Source organism: Geotrypetes seraphini, chromosome 7, assembly GCF_902459505.1.
Source record: "Geotrypetes seraphini chromosome 7, aGeoSer1.1, whole genome shotgun sequence".
Lineage (NCBI taxonomy): Eukaryota > Metazoa > Chordata > Amphibia > Gymnophiona > Dermophiidae > Geotrypetes > Geotrypetes seraphini.
Window position 1 is genome coordinate 87,621,510 of NC_047090.1, and position 24,247 is coordinate 87,645,756.

At 43.1% G+C, this 24,247-nt stretch overlaps 1 protein-coding gene across 3 annotated transcripts in view; it reads left to right on the forward strand.

The window, feature by feature from the left end:
* BAZ1A (bromodomain adjacent to zinc finger domain 1A) overlaps positions 1-24,247 on the forward strand; it is a 510,052-nt gene that overhangs the window by 83,400 nt on the left and 402,405 nt on the right. For all 3 annotated transcript variants that reach the window (XM_033951344.1, XM_033951343.1, XM_033951345.1), the window contains exon 7: positions 1,837-1,977. In XM_033951344.1, coding sequence (XP_033807235.1) covers positions 1,837-1,977 — 141 coding nt within the window. The remainder of the gene's footprint in view (positions 1-1,836; positions 1,978-24,247) is intronic.

The following is a 24,247-nucleotide window of genomic DNA, read 5'->3' on the forward strand; positions in this document are numbered from 1 at the left end:
CATATTGAACAGGATTGGCCCCAGCACCGAACCCTGAGGGACTCCACTAGTCACCTTTCCTTCCTTCGAGCGACTTCCATTAACCACCACCCTCTGGCGTCTGTCCGACAGCCAGTTTCTGACCCAGTTCACCACTTTGGGTCCTAACTTCAGCCCTTCAAGTTTGTTCAACAGCCTCCTATGAGGAACTGTATCAAAGGCTTTGCTGAAATCCAAGTAAATTACATCTAGCATATGTCCTCGATCCAGCTCTCTGGTCACCCAATCAAAAAATTCAATCAGGTTCGTTTGGCACGATTTACCTTTTGTAAAGCCATGTTGCCTCGGATCCTGTAACCCATTAGATTCAAGGAAGTACACTATCCTTTCTTTTAGCAACACTTCCATTATTTTTCCAACAACTGAAGATGGTCGATTCGGCAAAGCAATACTCCGAATTAATTTTCTTAAAGGCCAACTCTCCCTTCATCCCTTTTTCAGTTAAGCTAGGGAATCGCACATAAGCTGCCTGCTTGTCCTGGGATAAAGCACAGTTACTTAACATAACAGGTGTTATCCAGGGACAGCAGGCAGATATTCACACATCCCTCTCACCTCCCCTGGTTGGCTTCTTTGCTTGTTTATGGAACATAGGTTCTGCGGAATGACACGGGGACAAATTTTTCCCCATCCCCGCAGGGACTCAATTTCCCTGTCCTATCCCCATGAGTTGTGTCGCTGTCCTTGTCCCTTCTCCATTCCTGTAAGCTCTGCTTTAACCACACAAGCCTCAAACACTTATGATTATAAAATGTTTAAGGCTTGTGCAGATGAGGACAGAGCTTGCAGGAATGGGGCAGGGACAGGAAAAGAACTCGCCGGATCAGGAAAATGAGTTCCTACGGGGACGGGGAAAAATGTGTCCCCGTATCATTTTCTAGTACTGCGAGCTGACGTTCGTTGGGAAGGCACACGCGCATGCGTGGTGAGGTCAGTTTTCAAAGCTTTGCTAAAAGCTTGAATTGACATTACACTTTTAGCACTGTCCATACAGGGCTCTGTGGATGACATCACCCACATGTGGGAATATCTGCCTGTTGTCCCTGGATAACACCGGTTACGGTAAGTAACTGCTTAATTCAGTATCTCGGTATTACCTGGGGTTCAGTTTTTTCCCTATCACACAGTTGGTTCTCCTTCCATTAGATTTCTCACTCTTTTTCAATGAAATCCATCTTTAGTGGAAATATGTGTAACCCTGTTTAATAGTTGCAGAACTCTGTATCACTAAGGATTTATAACTCCTGCTTTAGTTACAACCTGTATGTCAGTAGAGTAGGATAGTTCTGCATTAGTTGGTCAGCTGTTTGTCAATGTACCTAAGTTCCTCCTGTTTTAATTGAAGAGCTACTGTATATATTAGTAGAGGTCAGTAATTCCTTCATGACAGATTTTCTCTCTTTGCTTTGTTGTTCAGAATACTTAGCTTTCTAAAGCTTTCAGTCGTCTTTGGGAACAAATCACCCAGAACTACTTTTTCTGTCTCCATCCACTGGTCAGTGGACATAAGTTCTGGACTGATCTGTTGGGCGAAAAGGAAAGAAAATGATTAAGACATTTTTTTCCCTTTTACTGCACTTATTTTAGGGCTTCTTTTACAAAGTCATGCTGCAAACAATCCATTCATTAATTTCCTATGGACATCTGAGCGATTACCGCAGCAGCAGCCGTTAGCACGGCTTTGTAAAAGGGGGGTGGGGGATGGTTATTTTGTAATCTTCTTCCAGATCATTATGAAAAGCTGCTACAGGTAACTAAATGTTGAATTTTATAATTTTTTTTGTATGTTCTACAAAGGCAAGTTCATTAGTTAAATACAAGATTTTGGAGAAGAACTTCTACCATTATTTTCCTGATGAGCCTCCAACATTTATGTTTACTCCTGCAAACAGAAGACAGAGACACAGGCATCCTGATCACTACAGTGTCAGCAACCAAGTAAGTGGCACAAGATAGCTTAGATAACAATAAACTATATAGTAATATACATTATACCAGGACAAGCAGGCAGCCTATTCTCACATACGGGTGAAGTCATCGACGGAGCTCCGATGCGTAAACCTCGCAAGCAGACTTGTAGAAACTAGAAGTTTCAAGTCAGCCGCACCGCGCATGTGTGAGTGCCTTCCCGCCCAGCATAGGGCGCATCTCCTCAGTTCTCCGCAGAGCCGTTTAACTTACTTACTTTGTGCCTTCTCTCACCGCGGTTTGTGTTATTTTTCTTCACGAATTGCTGTATTTCTTTTATTTCTAGTTTAAAAAAAAATATATATTTCTTCCGTTCGGCTACCGGGGCAGGCCGCTTGGCCACAGCCAAGGGGCTTCAACTTTGCGGCGGCTGTTTTTCCTCCTATGTTCCGGCCAGCAATAGGCTTCAAGAAGTGTAGCCAGTGTCAGTGTTCGATTTCTCTCACGGACCCACACAGTAGGTGCCTCAAGTGCCTTGGGCCAGACCATCACCCGAAGTCATGCGAGCGCTGTGCTGTTCTTCAACCTCGAGCCCTTAAACGTCTTCTACTTTCAGTGGAGAAGCTCTTCCAGATTGATTCGACCACTTCCTCGACTCCGAAGCCGACCTCGGTCTCACCTTCAACCGAGGGTCCTCCTGCCTCCACTGCTTCGACCTCAAGCCTCATCAGACCTTCTTCGTTTACAGTTGCTCTTTCCTAGACAACGTCTGCTGTATCTTCCCCTGTATCCTCAGGTCAGATAGCTCAGCAGAAAGTTCCAGCGGTGGTGCTTAAGGTGCCTAAGACTTCCAAGTCAAAGCACATTTCCACTGCCTCTGTGGAACCTCCAGCCAAAGCAGGTGGTCCGGTTTCAGACGCAGATCCATCCTTGCCAGCTTCTTTCCAGACCATGTTAGAGAAGCAATTCATTCAGTTCCTCACTAATATGGGCCGAAGCTTGTTACTCTAATCCAGCCTGGGCATTCTGCAGACTCCCGCGAGGTCGAGCCTCTTCCTATGCCTCAGTCTGAGCCTACACACTCTATGCAGGGAGCAGAGTCTCTGCAAGTGTCTCGTCTGGCATCTATGCACGTGAAGCAAGGAGCAGATTCTTTGCAAGTGCCTCGACAGGAATCCTCACACTCCATACAAGGAGCAGAGTCTTTGGGAGTGCATCGAGGTTCCTCCATCATCAAGCATCTGGAGCTTCGATCCACAGCTTCCAGCCCTATCCATTCCTTGGTGGCATCGACTGCTTCCATCTCTGGGGCGAAGTCTTCTCGATCTTCGAGATCTGCTTTCAAGCACCATTGTCACCGATGATCGAGGCCTTGCTCGAGTCATACTTCCAGGCATAGCTCTTCATCCAAAGAGCGTCCTTCTTCAACTAAGCCTCAATCTACACCTTCCAGTTCTACTAGATCACCAACTCCTTGATCGAGGTCCCCACCTCCAGGTCATTGATAAATATGTTGAAGAGTAACGGCCTCAGCACCGATCCCTGTGGCACACCGCTTGTGACTCCCCGCCAGTCAGAGTATTGTCCCTTTACTCCAACCCTCTGCAGTCTACCCGACAACCAGTGCTCGATCCATCTGTGCACATCCCCTCCCACCCCGTGGTTCCACAGTTTCCTAAGCAGCCTTTCATGTGGCACCTTGTCGAAAGCCTTTTGAAAATCTCAGGTGGAGAATCTGCATTATCAATACAGAGTGCTGCCCTTTGGCCTGGCTTCATCTCCAAGAGTGTTCACCAAGTGCCTGTTAGTGGTAGCCACAGCTCTCAGAAACCATGGTCTTCAGGTATTTCCCTATCTGGATGACTGGCTCATCAAAGATTCAACATCTCAAGGGGTTATTGTAGCGACCAAACGAACTATGTGGTTCCTACAGAGTTTGGGATTCGAAATCAACTTTCCCAAATCCCAACTTCAACCCTCTCAAAATCTACAATTCATCGGAGCTGTTCTGGATACTATCCAACTCAGAGCATTCTTTCCGCAACAACGGCTGGAAGTCCTCTTTCAACTCTGTCATACAGTGTCTTCCCGCTACTCCATATCAGCGAGACACATGATGGTACTCATGAGTCACATGGCCTCCACAGTACACATAAAAACATAGAGTATGACGGCAGAAAAGGGCCGTCGGCCCAACAAGTCTGCCCACTCAAAGAACCCTCCCTCAACAAGAACCCTCCTTCTAGGCATTTCCCCGGAGCGAACCCACATGAAGTCGAGCGCGTTACTGCCCTCAACTACCTGACGTGGAGGAACATTCCATCGATCAACCACCCTTTCGGTGAAGAAGTATTTTCTAATGTCACCATGAAATCTCGCACCCTTGAGTTTGAGCGGATACCCTCTTTTTGTTGTGGGACCCGTAAGGAAAAAGATGTCTTCCTCCACCTCAATATGGCCCATGAGATATTTGAATGTCTCTATCATCTCGAGGAGCGCAGAGAGAGGGGGGACATGATCGAGACGTTCAAGTATCTTACGGGCCACATCGAGGCGGAGGAAGATATCTTCTTTTTCAAGGGTCCCACGACAACAAGAGGGCATCCGTTGAAAATCAGGGGCGGGAAACTACGAGGTGACACCAGGAAATTCTTTTTCACTGAAAGAGTGGTTGATCGCTGGAATAGTCTTCCACTACAGGTGATTGAGGCCAGCAGCGTGCCTGATTTTAAGGCCAAATGGGATCGGCACATGGGATCTCTTCACAGGGCAAAGGTAGGGGAGGGAAATTAAGGTGGGCAGACTAGATGGGCCGTGGGCCCTTATCTGTCGTCTATTTCTATGTTTCTATGTTTCTATCTCCCCTTTCTCTGCGTTCTTCGAGAGAATATAACTGCAGCCTGCTTAGACGTTCTTCATATGGGAGATCCTTAAATCCTGAGACCATCTTGGTGGCCATTCGCTGATCCGACTCCATTTTCTTCACATCCTTTTGATAATGTGGGGAACAACAAGTACTAGGGGGCACTCGGAGAAACTGAAAGGGGACAGGTTTAGAACCAATGCCAGGAAGTTCTTATTCACCCAGAGAGTGGTGGACACATGGAACGCACTCCCAGAGGCTGTGATTGAACAGAACACAATACAGGGATTCAAAGTGGGTTTGGATAAATTCCTGAAGGATAAGGGGATTGAGGGGTACAGATAGAAATAGTGATAGGTTATAGGATGAGTTCAGGGACCACTGACAGGTCATGGACCTGATGGGCCGCCGCGGGTGCGGACTGCTGGGTGCGATGGCCTTCTGGTCTGACCCAGCGGAGGCAACTTCTTATGTTCTCCAAAACTGAACACGATACTCCAGATGAGATCTCACCATGGACTTGTACAACGGCATTATAACTTCAGGCTTTCGGCTGATAAAACTCCTTTGGATGCAACTCAGCATTTGTCTAGCCTTGGCTGAAGCTTTCTCCGCCTGATTGGCAGTTTTCACCCAGGTCCCGTTCTTCGACAGTTCTTGTTAAGTTTTCACCATTCAGGGTGTATGTTCTGCAGTGGTTACCGCTACCAAGTTGCATAACCTTACACTTTTTGGCATTAAAACTCAGTTGCCAAGTATTAGACCATTGTTCCAGTACACGTGACTCCTTTTGCCAGACTTCACCTCAGAATTCCTCAATGGACCCTGGCATCTCAGTGGACGCAGGCTTGCGACCCACTTTCTAGACACATTGCAGTCACTCCTTCATTGAGACAGTCTCTCCGCTGGTTGATGCTCTCTTCCAATCTCTCCAGAGACTTGCTGTTTCAAACGCCCTCTCATCAGAAGGTCCTCACAACAGATTCCTCGCCCTCTCTTGGGGCGCTCATCTCGATGGTCTCCGTATTCAAGGCAATTGGACCAGTACGGATCGTCAGTGTCACATCAATCTGTTGGAACTCGGAGCGATTTTTAAGGCTCTCAAAGCTTTTCAACATCTTTTTCAAGATCAGGTAGTCCTCATTCAGACCGACAACCAAGTCGCCATGTATTAATTATATCAACAAACATGGAGGGACGGGATCTTCCTCCCTTTGTCAATAAGCTCTGAAGGTTGGGACTGGGCAATCCGCCACAACACCTTCCTCAAAGCTGTCTACATCCAAGGGGCGAAAAATTGCTTGGCGGACAACTTGAGTCGTCTTCTGCAACCTCACAAACAGACACTCCATTCCTCTCCTCTTCATCACATTTTTTCACAGTGGGGAACGCCTCAGATAGATCTCTTTGCAGCTCCCCACAACCTCAAACTGTCTCAGTTCTACTCCTGGATTTATTCTCCTCATCGCCTCAAGGCAGATGCTTTTCTTCTGGAATGGACGAATCTCTTCCATTCCCTCTCATTCTCAAGACTCTTGTCAAGTTGAAGAACGACCATGCCATCATGATTCTGATTGCTCCTTGGTGGCTGAGACAACCTTGGTACTCCATTCTCCTTCAACTCAGCAGTAGGGAGCCATACCTTCTATCAGTTTTTCCAACTCTGCTTACACAGAGTCAGGGATCTCTGCTTCATCCTAACCTGCAGTCTCTACACCTGACAGCTTGGTACCTCTCAACATAACTCCTCTTGAGTTTTCTCAATCTGTAAGAGACATTTTAGAGGCTTCTAGGAAGCCTACCATTAGACAATGCTATCACCAAAAATGGACTAGATTTTCTACGTGGTGTGTTTTCTCATGATAAGGAGCCTCAACATTCCTCCTTATCTTCTGTTTTAGACTACCTTTTGCACTTATCCACCTCTGGCCTCAAGTCTACATCGATCTGAGTCCATCTCAGTGCAATTGCTGCTTTCCATCAGCCTATTGAAGGAAAACCCCTTTCTGCTCATCCGGTGGTTTCCAGATTCATGAAAGGACTTTTCAATGTCAAACCCCCTCTCAAACCGCCTCCAGTGGTTTGGGATCTCAATGTTGTTCTTGCTCATTTAATGAAGCCTCCATTTGAACCAATGTCTGTAGTTCATCTGAAATATCTCACTTGGAAAGTGGTGTTTCTCATTGCCCTCACTTCCGCTCGAAGAGTCAGTGAGCTGCAAGCTTTAGTTGCTGATCCACCTTTCACTGTGTTCCATCATGACAAGGTGGTTCTCCATACTCATCCTAAATTCCTATCTAAAGTGGTTTCGGAATTTCATCTCAACCAATCAATTATTCTTCCAGTGATTTTTCCAAAGTCTCATTCTCATCCTGGAGAAACAGCTCTTCATACTCTGGACTGTAAACGTGCTTTGGCTTTCTATTTGGAACGCACCAAACCGCACAGGACTGCGCCTTAACTTTTGTCTCCTTCAATTCAAATAAGTTGGGACATCCTTTCTCTAAGCGTACCATCTCCAATTGGATGGCGGCTTGTATCTCTTTCTGCTAAGCCCAGGTTGGATTACTCCTACAGAGTAGAGTCACAGCCATAAGGTCAGAGCAATGGCAGCTTTCCTCAGATCTACACCTATTGAGGAAATTTGCAAGGCTGCTACTTGGTCCTCGGTTCATACTTTCACTTCTCACTATTGTCTGGATGTTTTCTCCAGGCGGGATGGCCCTTTTGGCCAGACAGTATTACAAAATTTATTCTCCTAAATTGCCAACACTCCCACTATCCCATTCTGGTTAGCTTGCAGGTCACCCATATGTGAGAATAGGCTGCCTGCTTGTCCTGGGATAAAGCACAGTTACTTACCGTAACAGGTGTTATCCAGGGACAGCAGGCAGCTATTCTCACAACCCACCCACCTCCCCTGGTTGGCTTCTCTGCTAGCTATCTGAACTGAGGAAACGCGCCCTGTGCTGGGCAGGAAGGCACTCGCGCATGCGCGGTGCGGCTGACTCAAAACTTCTAGTTTCTACAAGCAAGTCTGCTTGCGAGGCTTCCGCATTGGGGCTCCGTCGATGACATCACCCAGCTGCCTGCTGTCCCTGGATAACACCTGTTACGGTAAGTAATTGTGCTTACTGACCAAAATGCAAATGTTTCTTGGAGCCTGGGGTTTGATGTATAAAAAGTTTTCTCTCCAAGAAAACCTATTTTCTGATGAGTTCTGGGCTTGCCGAGCAGAGCTTGTTCTTTGGTAAAAGATATGTGGGCTCTCCCAGGTGGTGCCTGTGAGGGAGGACAGGATAAGTTTCTTGAAGAACTGTTCTTCTTCACAGACACTGCCTGGGATAGTCCACATTTCCTTTTTGCTTAAGGATACCTGGCTGCAGTAATGAGGCCTGTTCATGCTGTGCAATAGAAAAGGTGCATCTGTGTTGGACCATGAGCCTAACTGGTGTACCAGAGTACATGGAGGAGGAGGAGATTCTAGATGCTGCCATTTGAGTGACTAAAATTCTTGTGGCAAAAACTCCACACAAACAGCACTGCCATAATAGCCACACCAAAATGACAGTACTAAACCTCATTCGGAACATTGCCAGTTGGTCAGCTCAGTTGGGCGTAACTGGTTAAGAGCCTCTCCTGCCTAGTTAAATTATTTTGAATGTTAACCCCTTAATTGCTGGTTTCTAGATCAAGCTTTGCTAGATTCCTCATGTTATACCTTCCAAAATTTATTCTGAATTTCAGATTTTGGTATCGTGTGCAGAGAGGCAAACCTTAACATAGTAACATAGTAGATGATGGCAGATAAAGACCTGAATGGTCTGTTCAGTCTGTCTAATCTGATTCAATTTAAGTTGTTTTGTTTTTTTTCTTAGCTATTTCTGGGCAAGAATCCAAAGCTTTACCCTTTACTGTCTGTGCTTGGGTTCCAACTACTGAAGTCTCCGTCAAAGCTCACTCCAGCCCATCTACATCCTCCCAGCCATTGAAGCCCTCCCAAACCCAACCTCATCCAAAAGGCCATATACAGGCACAGACCATGCAAGTCTGCCCAGTACTGGCCTTAGTTCTTCAATATTTACTATTATTTTCTGATTTCTAGTTCCTCTGTGTTCATCCCATGCTTTTTTGAACTCTGTCACCGTTTTCTTCTCCACCACCTCTCTCGGGAGCGCATTCTATGCATCCACCACCCTCTCCGTAAAGTAGAATTTCCTAACATTGCTCTTGAATCTACCACCCCTCAACCTCAAATTATGTCCTGTGGTTTTACTATTTTCCTTTCTCTGGAAAAGATTTTGTTCTACATTAATACCTTTCAAGTATTTGTCTGAATCATATTTCCCCTGTCCCTCCTTTCTTCTAGGGTTACATATTGAGGGCTTCCAGTCTCTACTCATACGTCTTCTGGCGCAAACTTCCTATCATTTTCATCGCCCTCCCCTGGCCGCTTCAAGTCTTTTTATGTCCTTTGCCAGATATGGTCTCAAAAACTGAACACAATACTCCAAGTGGGGCCTTACCAATGACCTATACAGGGGCATCAACACCTTCTTTCTTCTACTGGCTATGCCTCTCTTTATACAACCCAGCATCCTTCTGGCCGCCTTGTCACACTGCTTTTTCGCCTTTAGATTTTCAGACACTATCACTCCAATGTCCCTCTCCCCATCTATGCATATCACCCTCTCACCTCCCAGCATATACAATTCCTTCCGATTTATTAATTCCCAAATGCATTACTCTGCATTTCTTTGCATTGAATTTTAGTTGCCAGATATTAGACCTTTCCTCTAACTTTTTCAGATCCTTTTTCATGTTTACCACTCCCTCCTCAGTGTCTACTCTTACAAATCTTGGTATCATCCGCAAAAAGGCAAACTTTTCCTTCTAACCCTTCTGCAATGTCACTCAAACATATTGAACAGGATTGGCCCCAGCACTGATCCCTGAGGGACTCCACTACTCACCTTTCCTTCCTTCGAGCGACTTCCATTAACCACCACCCTCTGGCGTCTGTCCGACAGCCAGTTTCTGACCCAGTTCACCACTTTGGGTCCTAACTTCAGCCCTTCAAGTTTGTTCAACAGCCTCCTATGAGGAACTGTATCAAAGGCTTTGCTGAAATCCAAGTAAATTACATCTAGCATATGTCCTTGATCCAGCTCTCTGGTCACCCAATCAAAAAATTCAATCAGGTTCGTTTGGCATGATTTACCTTTTGTAAAACCATGTTGCCTCGGATCCTGTAATCCATTTGATTCAAGGAAGTTCACTATCCTTTCTTTCAGCAACACTTTCATTATTTTTCTAACAACCAAAGGGAGGCTTTCCGGCCTGTAGTTTCCCTCCTTCATCTCTGTGACCATTTTTGTGAATAGGGACCACATACACTCTCCTCCAATCCCTAGGAACCACTCCCGTCTCCAGAGATTTGTTGAACAAGTCTTTAATAGGACCTGACAGAACCTCTCTGAGTTCCCTCAGTATCCTGGGATGGATCCCGTCCGGTCCCATCGCTTTATCCACCTGCAATTTTTCAAGTTGTTCATAAACACTTTCCTCCGTGAACTGCGCAGAATGTAATGTAATTTATTTCTTATATACCGCTACATCCGTTAGGTTCTAAGCGGTTTACAGAAAATATACATTAAGATTAGAAATAAGAAAGGTACTTGAAAAATTCCCTTACTGTCCCGAAGGCTCACAATCTAACTAAAGTACCTGGAGGGTAATAGAGAAGTGAAAAGTAGAGTTAGAGGAAAAATAAAAATAAAATAAATCTACTCCATTTTCGTGTGTTAGTTTGCCAGACAATCTCGATCCTTCTCCAGGATTTTCTTCCGTGAATACAGAACAGAAGTATTTGTTTAGCACGTTTGCTTTTTCCTCATCACTCTCCCCATATCGGTTCCCATCATCTTTTAGTTTAGCAATTCCATTTTTCATCTTCCTCCTTTCACTAATATATGTGAAAAATGTTTTGTATCTCTTTTTTTACATTTTAGTCATTTGCTTTTCCGCCTGTGCTTTCACCAGACGTATCTCTCTTGGCTTCTTTCATTTTCACCCTGTAGTCCTTTCTATACTCCTCTTCTTGGGATTTTTTTTATATTTCAGGAACTCCAACTCTTTTGCCTTTATTTTCTCCGCCACTATCGGTTTCCTTTTTCTCTTGGTTTTATTTAATTACTTCATATAAAGGTCCGTAGCCATTTTTATTGCTCTTTTCAGCTTAGACCATTGTTTTCCAACTTCTCTTATGTCTTCCCATCCTAACAGCTCTTTCTTCAGGTACTCTCCTATTTTATTAAAGTCTGTACATTTGAAATCTAGTACTCTGAGTATTGTGCGGCCGCTCTCCACTTTAGCTGTTAAATCAAACCAAACCGTTTGATCGCTACTTTCAAGCTGAGCACCCACTCAAACATTAGAGATACTCTCTCCCCATTTGTGAGGACCAGATCCAATATTGCTTTTTCCCTTGTGGGTTCTGTCACAATGTGCCTGAGCAGAGCCTCTTGAAGGCATCCACAATCTCCCTACTTCTTTCTGATTCCGCAGATGGAATAATCCAGTCTTCATCTGGCAGGTTGAAATCTCCCAACAGCAGCACCACCTCCTCTTTCTTTCCAAATTTTTAGATATCCACAATCCGATCTTTATCAGTTTGCTGCGATTGAGTCAGAAGTAACCAACAGCTTTTTCTCAGTTTTGCTTACAATGATGTTACTTGGACCAAGAGCCGATCTTTGTAGCATATCACTGATAATGCCCTTATCCTCAAATTAATTGAATTCCCTGTACAACTATTCTTTGCTGCCTTTCTCTCAACCAGTTTATAACTCAGTCAGTCATTTTAGGGCATGTGCCAGTACTGCTCATTTTATTTATAAGTTGTTTATGTAGACCCAGGTCAGAGGCATTTCTGAAATCCAGGTACAACACATCTGGCACTTTCCCTTGCTTCAAGACCTATTTCTAGTAAAAGCATGCCTCTGGGAAACTGCACTAACCTCTCTTTTCTAGTGCAATAAGTGTGCCATTCTTGATGGACAGGTAATATCCCCATACTCACAAGCACTGCAGAAGAAATCCATTTTACTTGTTGCAGGTTTCTGGATTTTGCTGCTTCTTGTCAGGTAGAAACCAATGTTTAATGCTATGGCTTTCTTCTGGGTATACTATAAGGTCTGCAGTTTGTCATTGTAAATAGTGGGTCCATTGACCTGATTGGTTACCAACCGATTGCCCTTTTCTCAATCTGAATTTCTCTCATTTTATCAGACAACTTGGTAAAGACATGACTCTAAAGTTGGAAGCAGACTCAAAATATACTCCTGAATATATAGAGACCATGGACATTAAACATCTTCCTAAAGAGGTTCTCAAACTCCCTCTCCATGCAGTTTTGAAGGACGCTCTTCAGAAAATTTGAGAGTCTCCCTTATTCGTACCAGTAGCCCCTTGGAAGCTGGACTCTAAGTACAAAATTATGGCCACTCCAGGATATGATAATTCCCAACATTCTCATCATTTCCTGGTCGTGGAGTCTACACTTAAAAAATCTACCTCCTCTAAGGTTTACGCCTCAGTTCACCTGGGAGAGAAGGCCGTACCATGGATAAATTTCATAGACGTCTGTATCAAAATTCTATGTTAAACACTAGAATCAATAACTATACCTTTCATTTCACCTGCTACTTAAAGCATTTGCTGAAACAATTGTCTATGTATCAGAAATATTTTCCTTCCCATCGTGCCAAAGGGTTTCAACAATTAGTGTCTACCCTCTTTCAATTACGTCAACATTTGGTTCAATCAGTATACGACTCTTTCAAACTCTCATATCGAGCTTCCTCTTTGTCTATGGCATGGCTCAGGGTGGCAGACATGGATGTCAATCTTCAAGATCGATTGGCCAACATACCCTGTCTTGGTGATGAGCTTTTTGGAGATACTATTGAAAATGCCACTCGGAAGCTCATTGCTCATGAGAAATCTTGAGACTCATTGGTGAAACCTAAGCCCAAGCCATCTACTTCACGTCCGTTCAAAGCCTCCATGTATTTTCAAAGGCATTCTTCTAAACCATCCTTTACTTCATGACCTCAGCAGAAGAAACAAAAACAGCAGAGACCTCAGAAACCCCAGTAGTCTGCTCCTGCTAAATCCACTTAGTCCTTTTGACCAGTTAGTCGAGAACCTAGATACAATCCAGTTGTCTCAACCTCTCCCTCATCCCATCGGAGGACGTCTACAAATTTATTCTCATCGTTGGGAGCTGATCACATCCAACCTCTGAGTTCTCAATATCATTCGGGTAGGATACTCCCTTCATTTTCTCACCATATCTCCAGATCATCCTCTAAGAGAGTCTGCTTCCAATCTTCTTCAGCCCTCTCTTCTTCAGGTAGTCGAGAATTTACTTCTTATATTGAGAAGGTTCCTCCAGAGCAGGAGAACACAGGGTTTTACTCCCACTACTTTCATCACCAAGAAGACAGGGGGTCTTCGATCTATATTGGATCTCAGAGCTCTCAACAAAGAGAAATTCAGAATGCTTTCCCTAGCAATGTTGTATCCCCTACTGAATCACAATGATTGGCTATGCTCTCTAGACCTCAAAGAGGCGTACACTCACATTTCAATTCATCCGAATTTCAGGAATTACCTCAGGTTTCGAGTGACAACACCACTACCAATACAAGGTTCTACCCTTCGGCCTCACATCCTCTCCCAGAGTCTTTACCAAGTGCCTGGTGGTAGTGGCAGCGGCCTTGAGGTCTCGGGGCCTTCAAGTCTTTCCTTACCTGGACGATTGGCTAATCAAGGATTTCTCTTCACAAGCTGGGCTTTCATCGACACACCAAACGGTGTCCTTTCTTCAGAATTTGGGATTCGAAATCAATTTCCACAAATAATAATAACTTTATTTTTGTATACCGCATTACCATGGAAGTTCTATGCGGTTAACAGATGAAGAGACTGTACATTACAGCGAAGTTACACATTTTATTTTTTTTTTTTTGGCATAGCTACATTTACATTTTCGGCGACGCTACATTTGCGGTGAAGTTATTTTTCAGGTCGGTTACTATTGCAGTGAAGTTACATTTGTTGTAGGTTGCATATATATAGCGGAGTTCATACAATAGTGTTACATACAGCGGTGATATATACTGCGGCGTTCAATAAAGCCGAGCAGAGGCATTAAGTAAGGGGGGTAAAGAAGAAGGGGTGATTAGTTGGATAGGGTGATCCATTTTGTTAAGCCGTTTGGTGGCAGACAGAATTGGAAGAGTCGAGAGACTGAGGTAAGTCAAGGTCCGAGGAGGAGGCAAGGAAGAGGGGGGGGAGAAATTAGAGGAATTTATCAAAAAGGTAGGTTTTGATTGTCTTCCTGAACATTTGGTAGAGGGGGGGAATTGGAGATGAGTGCTGTGAGGCATTTGTTCCATTTGCCCGCTTGGAATGCGAGGGATCTGTCGAGAAATTTCTTGTAGAGGCAGCCTTTCAGGGAAGGAAAGGAGAACAGGTAGGTGTTTCGTGTACGAGAGGGGCCACGATTTTAAGGTGCTCGGATAGGTAGATTGGGGAAGAGCCTGCTAGGGTTTTGAAGCAGAGGCAGGCGAATTTGAAGATGATCCTTGCCTCCACCGGCAGCCAGTGGAGTTTAGCGTAATAGGGGCTAACGTGGTCATATTTTTTGAGGCCAAAGATGAGGCGGACAGCAGCATTTTGAACTATTCTTAAGCGTTTGATGGTGTTTTTATAGGATCCCAGGTATATGATGTTACAATAGTCCAGTATACTTAAGATTAGTGACTGGACCAGAAGACGGAAGGAGAGGTGGTCGAAATAGCGTTTAATGGTGCGAAGTTTCCAGAGGGAGTAGAAACATTTTTTGACCTGGGCACTGGTATGATCTTCGAAGGTCAAGCATCTGTCTAGGAGGACTCCAAGGATTTTTATGGTGGGGTTGATAGGATAGTCTAGGCCGTTTAATTTCAGGGAGGTGTTTGTAAGTTTATGGTTAGGACTTGCCAGGAAAATTTTGGTTTTTTCGGTGTTCAGTTTTAATTTGAATTGTGAGGTCCATAGTTCTAGTTTGGTGAGGACAGAGGAGGTGAGTTGTTCTGTCTGTTGTGTGAGTGAAGTAAGGGGAATGATAATGGTGATGTCATCTGCGTATATGAATGATTTTAGGTTTAAGTCAGCGAGTGTCCGTGCCAGGGGGGCCAAGTAAATGTTAAAAAGGGAGGGGGATAGAGGGGAGCCTTGTGGGACTCCGCAGGGGTTGCGCCAGTGATGGGAGAAGGTTCCATTGCTGTGGACCTGGTAAGTACGGTTGGTTAGGAAGCTTGAGAACCAGTTTAGTACTTGGCCAGTAATGCCGATCGAGTCAAGGCAGTTGAGCAGGATATTGTGATCGACCAGATCGAAGGCGCTGCTTAAGTCGAATTGGAGCACTAGGGCGCTTTTGCCCAGTGAGAACAGGTGGAGGAGGTAGTTAGTCAGAGCAGCTAGGACAGTTTCTGTGCTGTGGTTTGTGCGGAAGCCGGATTGGGAGTCGTGAAGTATATGGAACTTTTCTAAGTAGTTCATGAGGTCGTGGTTAATAAGGCCTTCCATGAGTTTTTGGAAAAGTGGGAAGTTGGCGATGGGTCTGTAGTTGGCGGTGGAGGAGATAGGTTCCTTGTTGTTTTTGAGGAGGGGGGAGACAAGGATGTGGCCAAGTTCAGTCGGGAAGTGACCTGTTGTCAGGCATAGTGAGATCCAATTGAAGAGGTCGGCTTTGAATGAGGGGGGAGCGGATTTCATGATAGTGGGTGGGCAGTTGTCTAATAGGCAATTGGAGTTAGCGTATTTTGAGTAGAGATTGAGAAAGAGGTTCCAGTCTGGGCTTTCGAAGGAGCTCCAGGTCATGTCTGTAATTGAACCTATTGTGCCTGTTGCAGGAAGGTTGAATATTGGCTCAGGGCTGGGGGCTATAAGAGACGATTTTAAGGTGTGAATTTTGTTGGCAAAATGGTCTGCTAGGGTTGTAGCAGGGGGTGGGAGGTCAGAGCAGGAGCGTTTGTGTGAATCTATGTCTAGGAGGGAGTTAACTATTCTAAAGAGCGCTTTACTATTTAGAGTAGGGGAATTAATTAGTTGGGAGTAATGTTTACTGCGTTTTTCGTTGATCAGTCTTTTGTATTCGTTGACTTTCAGTCGCCAATTGAGTCTATCGTTGTCAGTCCCAGATTTACGCCATGTTCTTTCAAGTTTCCGTACTTCGCGTTTTATGGCTAAGAGATCCGCATCAAACCAGTTGTTTGAGGGCCGAGGGGTTTTCTTGCGAAGTCTGAGGGGTGCAATGGTATTTAGGACTTGGTTGCTGAAGTCTTTCCAGTCTAGGTAGAAGTTGGGGTCTGGGTCGGAGTTAGAAAAGCGGGTGTAATGTGACCAGAAATCTGCTGGATTAATTTTTTCTCTTGTCCAGGTTATTGTCTTTGTATGGTTAGGCTTGGGTTTCCTGTCTGGTGGTTTTTTGAGCCAGGCTAGTTCGAATTGACACAGGAGGTGGTCTGACCAAGGGGTGTTAGACCAATTTTGTTCAATGAGGCTTATGTTAGGATTAGTGGGTGTGTTGGAAAGGAAAGTGATCAGGTCTAATTGGTGACCTTTATTGTGTGTTGTGGTTTGGGGGGGCTTGGTAAAGCCAATCGATGTAAGGAAGGAGAATAAGTCTGCAACATTGGGGTTCTCTTCTTGCTCGAGGTGTAGAAACATAGAAACATAGAAATTGACGGCAGAAAAGGGCTATAGCCCATCGAGTCTGCCCATACCAATGACCCACTCCCTGATTCTTACTCTCCTAGAGATCCCACATGAATATCCCATTTTCTCTTGAAATCTAACACGCTGCTGGCCTCAATCACCCTCTGAGGCAGCTCGTTCCAATGATCTACCACCCTTTCAGTGAAGAAGTACTTCCTCGCATCACCCTGAAATTTCCCTCCCCTGATTTTCAGCGAGTGTCCTCTGGTTACTGAGGGCCCTATAAGACTGAAGATATCATCTTTCACCTCTATACGCCCAGTAATATACTTAAAGGTCTCAATCATGTCCCCTCTCTCCCTTCGCTCCTCCAGTGAGTACATCCGCAGTTTTTTTAACCTTTCTTCATACGTGAGTTCCCTGAGCCCCAAAACCATCCTGGTAGCCATTCGCTGAACCGACTCAATTCTCAACACATCTTTTCGGTAGTGTGGTCTCCAGAATTGAACACAATACTCGAGATGAGGTCTCACCATGGATCTGTACAGCGGCATTATGACTTCAGGTTTTCTGCTGACAAAACCCCTACGGATACAGCCCATCATTTGTCTTGCCTTGGACGATGCCTTCTCCACTTGATTGGCAGCCTTCATATCGTCGCTAATGATCACTCCTAAATCACGTTCCACCGTGGTCCTGGACAATGTTTCACCATTTAGTGTGTAAGTTCTGTGTGGATTTTTTTTGCCTAGGTGCATTACTTTACATTTTTTAGCATTGAAGCCCAGCTGCCAAGTTGATGACCACTGTTCAAGCTGTCTTAGGTCCTGCGTCATAAAGTCAGGCACACTGCTTTTGCCTACTATGTTGCATAGTTTGGCATCGTCGGCAAACAGTGATACTTTTCCTCTAAGTCCTTGGGTCAAATCTCCTATGAATAAATTGAATAGAATCGGCCCTAAGACGGAGCCCTGTCTCCAGGTTGATGTCTCCTGCTAAGAGGTTGTGGGTACCAGCTGCTGAGTTCGTGAGAAGGTATTCATAGTAGTCTTCTTTAGCTAGGTTCCATTTATTGGAGGGTATGTAGAATAGTGTGATGATAAGGTTGTCAATATAGTCAGTTTTGGAGATTTTGCAGGTGAGGATTTCCAGGTTAATAGTTGATTTGGAATCTAGGATTTGGAAGTGAAAGTGGTCACGGAGAATGATGGCCAGACCACCTCCCCTTTTAGAGTTTCTTGAGAGGGGGATGATTTTGTAATGTGGTGGTAGAATATCCGCTATGATTACATGGTCGGAAAAGAGCCAAGTTTCGGTTAGAAGTACGATTTCTAGTTGGATTTCTTCCAGCCAATCTTTGAAGAGTTGGGCCTTATTTCTAATAGAGCGAATGTTCAGGTAGGCGCCAGGAAGTGTGGATTGTTCTGGGATGAGTGAAGGTTCCGTACGTTGTAGATTTTTTAGGGATCGTTTTTTTTTGTGTGTTGGTCTGGGTGGGTGGCGGGTAGTGTTGATCACAGGGATGGGGAAAGGACCTGTTTCTGTGACGTCATGAATGAGCCGGTGGGGGCGGATGAATTTATCCGGTCCTGGGATTCTAGTCCATGCAATGTAGGTTGGTATAGGTTCGAAGGCTAAAGATTTTGTAATCCAGCCTCTTGTGCTAAGCAAGTAGAGGAGGAGGAGGGCAATGAGCTTGTGAGTGGGGATAGACATGTTGGGGTGGTAGTTAGGGTGACGAAAGAGGGAGGCTGGGATGGGAGAGGGGGGGGCAGGCTGGAGAAGCTAGGGAGGAAGGGAGAAAGTCGATTAAGGGGAGGTGGGCAGATGCGAAAGACTCAAGGCAGATGAGAGGAAAGGATCAGAGAATAAGTCTATGAACCAAAGTTCAAAATAAGGTTAGTAGCAGGTAAGATGAGAAGGACTATGAGCAGATCTGTACTAAGTGAGAACAATGTGTAGGTATAATAGAGAGACTATGTACAGGTCATAAGATGGAATTAAAGGTAAAAATCTGTAACAGGTATGAAATAGGAGTCGTGGGTAGATACAAAGAATAAGTTTATGAACTTGAGAGATGATGATCAGATCAGGGTGGTTGCAAGTGAGAGTCAAGGAATATAGTATGTGGCCCTTGTGAGTTAGTGACACTGAGTTAGGTGAGCCCTTTGGCGGCTGAGCCCTTAAGAGGGGTGGAAAGGCAGGCCAGGTGCCGAAGTGGCTGCTGGGGGCGGGGCAAACCGCCGAACGCGATGCTCCTCCGGTGCAGTGAAGGGGGACGACTCGATCTCCCTTCCCCTTAACTTCAACCATCTCAGAAACTCCATTTCATAGGAGTCCTTCTGAACACGACTCAGGGCGGTATTTTTAATAATGTCAAGGTGCCCTTCTTCAACTCTGCCATCAGATTGCCCAGACCCAGTCTCTTTCAGAAAGACACAGGATGGTTCTTTTGGGGCACATGGCTTCAACAGTCCATGTCACTCCCTTTGCGAGACTTCATTTAAGAATCCCTCAATGGACTGGCTTCTCAGTGGTCACAGGCTCTATCTAGATCCTCTCTCACAGCACATTGCGATGACCTCATCTCTTCGACAGTCACTTCAGTGGTGGATGCAAACTACCAATCTTTCCAGAGGTTTGCTTTTCCAAATGCCTCCCTATCAGAAGTTTCTTATGACAGACTCATCAACCTATGCTTGGGGAGCTCATCTGGATGGCTTACGCACTCAAGGTCTATGGACCTAGAGAGACCTACGCCATTATATAAATCTATTGGAACTCAGCGATTTTCAATGCTCTCAAAGCTTTTCAGCATCTCCTACAAGATCAAGTCCTTCTTGTCCGGATGGACACTCAAGTAGCTATGTACTATATAAACAAACAAGGCGGAACAGGGTCTCTTCTTTGTCAAGAAGAGGCTCAGGGGGGCGTGGCTTGGCGCGCGCGATACATGGACGTGTGATCTTGTCGCTCCGTTCCCCAGGCAGCAGTATATAAAATAATATACCTTATTTTGAAGAAATTTCAAGTTTCTCTTGAATCGGGAAGTATATAAGAATGGCGAGCACAAGACAGGGAAAGATCGATTCAGCTTTCGCGAATGCTGGCACGGCAAAGCGCCTCAAACAGGATATGGTTGCCATATCTAAAGCCCCGCTTCCGGATGAATAGGAAAGTGGGAGGAAGGAAATAATGGCTGAACTGAAAAAAATTTCACAACAAATTCAAAAAAACGCGGAAAGCATCCATGAAGTACAAGAAGAGGTTTTAAACATAAATAGACAGTTGGAGGCAGTGAATCAGAAAATGACCGTTTTAGAATCCAGAGTGGAGCAGGTAGAAATGGCTGCAGCACAAACAAAGGAAGACAATAAACTTATCAGAGAACTGCAGAAGAAGCTGGTGGACTATGAAAATCGTGGTAGGAGGAAGAATATTAAAATTATTGGATTGGGAGAAAATTTGGAAGGGGAAAATCCGATACAATTTTTGGAAAATTTACTTCCAAAACTACTTCAATTAAATACAAAGTTCCCATTAGAAATCGAACGTGCCCACAGGATTCCTTTTCAACGGTCAGCTGGAAATTCAAAGCCTAGACCTCTGATCTTTAAGTTATTAAGGTTCAGCCAAGCAATGGAAATACTGAGTTTGGCAAAAGCAGACAGGAATTTAAACTATAAGGGCTCTAAGATTATATTTTTGCCAGACTTTGAAAAAGGCACTATAGCTGTAAGGCAGCAGTTTCTTCAATTAAGAGCTCAGCTTAAGGAAAAAGGTTACAAGTACGGGTTATACTACCCGGCAAGAATGAGAATTTCTTCTGGAAACAAATCACTTTATTTTGATGACCCGGAAAAATTTAAAAATTTCCTTACAAATGCAGAACCTATGTCTATGTGAAGCTGGTCAAGAAAGAAGACAGAATAAAGAAGAAGTGAAGCAGATTGATTGTATTAAAAAATTTATTTTTGATCCTGCTAATATATTTTAGTTAAATAAAATATCAGGGTATATTGGCAAAGGATGACATAATAAGATATTTTAATAAGTAATAGATATGATATAAATGAACAGATATTCTTAAAGGGAAATAGATATATATGGAATTAAATGAATTTGATATGAATTTAAATATTTTAAGTAATAAGTTATGTCTTTTAAAGATTTCTGGGTATGAGTGGGGATCATTAATTTAACTAATAATAAAATATTGTGGGACAAGTATTAAAATATAGGGATAAAATTGAGATATGAAATTTAATTTGAATGTTTTTATAGGTAAATGAATTTTTCTTCAGATGATTATTTAATTTTAATATATGAATTGAGTGATAGGTATGATAATATTTGGATTGAATATATTTTTAATAATATATGAGTTAAACTATTTTTAAAGGTTGCCTGGGGGGAGTGTGGGGTTACATTTCCTATGTGCGTTACAAGTTTATCCATGTGGAGGGAGGGTTTGGGAGGGATAGGGATGGGGGGAGTATTAATAATTTATTTAATGATGAATTTGGAAAAGAAAGAAGATGGGCAGTTGAATATTTGGAGGGAGGGAGTGGGTGGGATAGGGATTAGGGGATTATTGAATATTTTTTTCAGAGTACATTTGGGAAAGAAAGGAAATGAGAATTTAAAAGATCTACTATTGGAGGTTATGAATGCATGGGTGTCTGATCATTTGACAATAATTATAAAATATGTTATTATTAGAATTGGTATATATTTGAATGATGATTAAGTTTTTTTCGTTGAATGTAAATGGCCTCAATCATGTGATTAAGAAAAGGAAAATGTTAGTTTTCCTTAAGAAACAGAACTCGGATATATATTTCATCCAAGAGACACACTTATCAATTAATGAATCTAGGAAGCTGGAAGGAGGGTGGATTTCAAAATGTTTTTTTGCTCCAGCGAATGGGAAAAAGGCGGGTGTGGCAATATTAATAAGAACATAAGAAATGCCTCCGCTGGGTCAGACCTAAGGTCCATCGCGCCCAGCAGTCCGCTCACGCGGCGGCCCATCAGGTCCAGGACCTGTGCAGTAATCTTTTATCTATACCCCTCTATCCCCTTTTCCAGCAGGAAATTGTCCAATCCTTTCTTAAACCCCAGTACCGTTCGCTGCCCTATAACGTCCTCTGGAAGCGCATTCCAGGTGTCCACCACACGTTGGGTAAAGAAGAACTTCCTAGCATTTGTTTTGAATCTGTCCCCTTTCAACTTTTCCGAATGCCCTCTTGTTTTTTTATGTTCTGAAAGTTTGAAGAATCTGTCCCTCTCTACTCTTTCTATGCCCTTCATGATCTTGTAAGTCTCTATCATATCCCCTCTAAGTCTTCTCTTCTCCAGGGAAAAGAGACCCAGTTTCTCCAATCTCTCAGCGTATGAAAGGTTTTCCATCCCCTTAATCAGTCGTGTCGCTCTCCTCTGAACTCTCTCGAGTAACACCATATCCTTCTTAAGGTATGGTGACCAATACTGGACACAGTACTCAAGATGTGGACGCACCATTGCCCGGTACAGCGGCAGGATAACTTCTTTCGTTCTTGTTGTAATACACTTCTTGATTATCCCCAGCATTTTATTCGCTCTCTTGGCGGCCGCTGCGCACTGTGCCGTCGGCTTCATTGTCATGTCCACCATTACCCCCAAGTCCCTTTCTTGGGTACTCTCATTCAATAACATCCCTCCCATCGTATAGCTGTGCCTCGGGTTTCTGATTCCCACATGCAATACTTTACATTTCTCAACATTGAACTTCATCTGCCATCTCTCTGCCCATTCTCCCAATTTGTCCAAGTCCCTTTGCAATTTTTCACAGTCTTCCTTTGTCTTCCTAGCAAATTTTCAAATGGTTGCTGCAGATCCCTTGGGAAGGTGGGTACATGTCAAAATGAGCATGGAAAATAATACCCTTTATTTGTTTAATTTGTATGCTCCACATACTAACCAAATGGAATTTTTCAAAAATATGCAAAAATTATTATTACCACTGGCTGCTTCTAATCTAGTGGTGGCTGGAGATTTCAATGCTGTAATGGATCCTATAATGGATAAGAGTCCAAGTAAAATTTTAAAATCATTAGGTTTAAATAATTTGGTTCAATCTTGTGATTTAACAGATATATGGCGTATTCTTCATTTTAATGATCGGGAATTTTCTTTTTGTTCTCAAGTGCATATTTCTTTTTCAAGGATTGATTATATATTTGTTTCAAATAAAATAGCTCAGAAAGTGAATAAAGCCATCATAGATCCGATAATTTTATCTGATCATGGTGGTGTATGGATTGAACTACAATTGGATGAGCAAGTGGATGCAAAGCCGATTTGGAGATTTGATAATGCTTTGATTGCAGATCTAAAATTTATTGATGAGTTTAAATCAAAAATTATTGAGTTTTTTCAAATTAATGATTCTGGAGATATTAATTTTGAGATGGTATGGGATGCTTTTAAAGCAACCATGAGAGGATATATTATTTCATATTCAGCCTATGTTAGAAAACAAGCTAAGAAACAATTTTATGATTTAGAAAAAGAAATTACAATTTTAGAAAAAAAGTTAATTAATAGGTGGGAGCAAAAGACATTACAAATTTTATTAAAAGCTAAAGCCAAATATAATGAGTTATCTTCAAAGCTTGTTAGAGAGGATTTGTTTTATCAGCAAGCTCAGTATTATGGAAATTCAAATAAGGCTGGGAAATTATTAGCAAATTATCTTAAGGCAAAAAAAAGGAGGACAAAAATCGTTGTAATAAAGGATAATAAGGGGGATTCATACACTAAAAATGAGCATATTTTACAACAATTTCTTGCTTTCTATAAAGATCTATATTCTTCAGAAACTTATAGAAATAAAGAACAAGATGGTTTAAATTTTTTAAATTTACTTATTGGTCCAAAATTTCCTGAACATATAAAAGGAAGTTTAGAAGAACCTATATCTCTAAAAGAATTAGAAGAAGCATTGAAATCTCTTAGAGTTGGATCCGCTCCAGGTGGTGATGGTTTTACGGTGGAATTTTATAAATCATTTCAAATTAATCTTTTACCTTATCTGTTAAATTTGTATAAGTATCAACTGACTAAAGGTTGTATTACAGGTACTATGGCAGATTCATAGATTATTGTTTTACCAATAATCCTACTTTGGTATCAAATTACAGGCCTATTTCATTAATAAATGTAGATGGGAAAATTCTTGCTAAAATATTGGCTTTAAGATTGGCAAGAGCTCTCCCATATATTATAGATACTCACCAAACAGGATTTGTTGCAAGGAGGCATTCTTCACATAACACTAGATTGGCGTTTCATACTTTAAATTTAACCAAAACAGTAAATGATCCGACTTTTATGGTCTCTCTAGATGCAGAAAAGGCCTTTGACAGGGTAGAATGGAATTTTATGTATCAAGCATTGGACTGGTTTGGGGTGGGATCTGGGTTCATTCAAATGATTCAGACGCTGTATAGCTCTCCTGGTGCAAGATTATACATTAACAGTAGTTTATCAGATAGATTCGACTTGTGAAGGGGGGTTAGACAGGGTTGTCACTTATCTCCATTGCTCTTTGATGTTGTTTTGGAGCCCCTGTTAATTGCTATTAATCAAGCAAAGGGGATACAGGGTATTCCTTATTCAAATTGG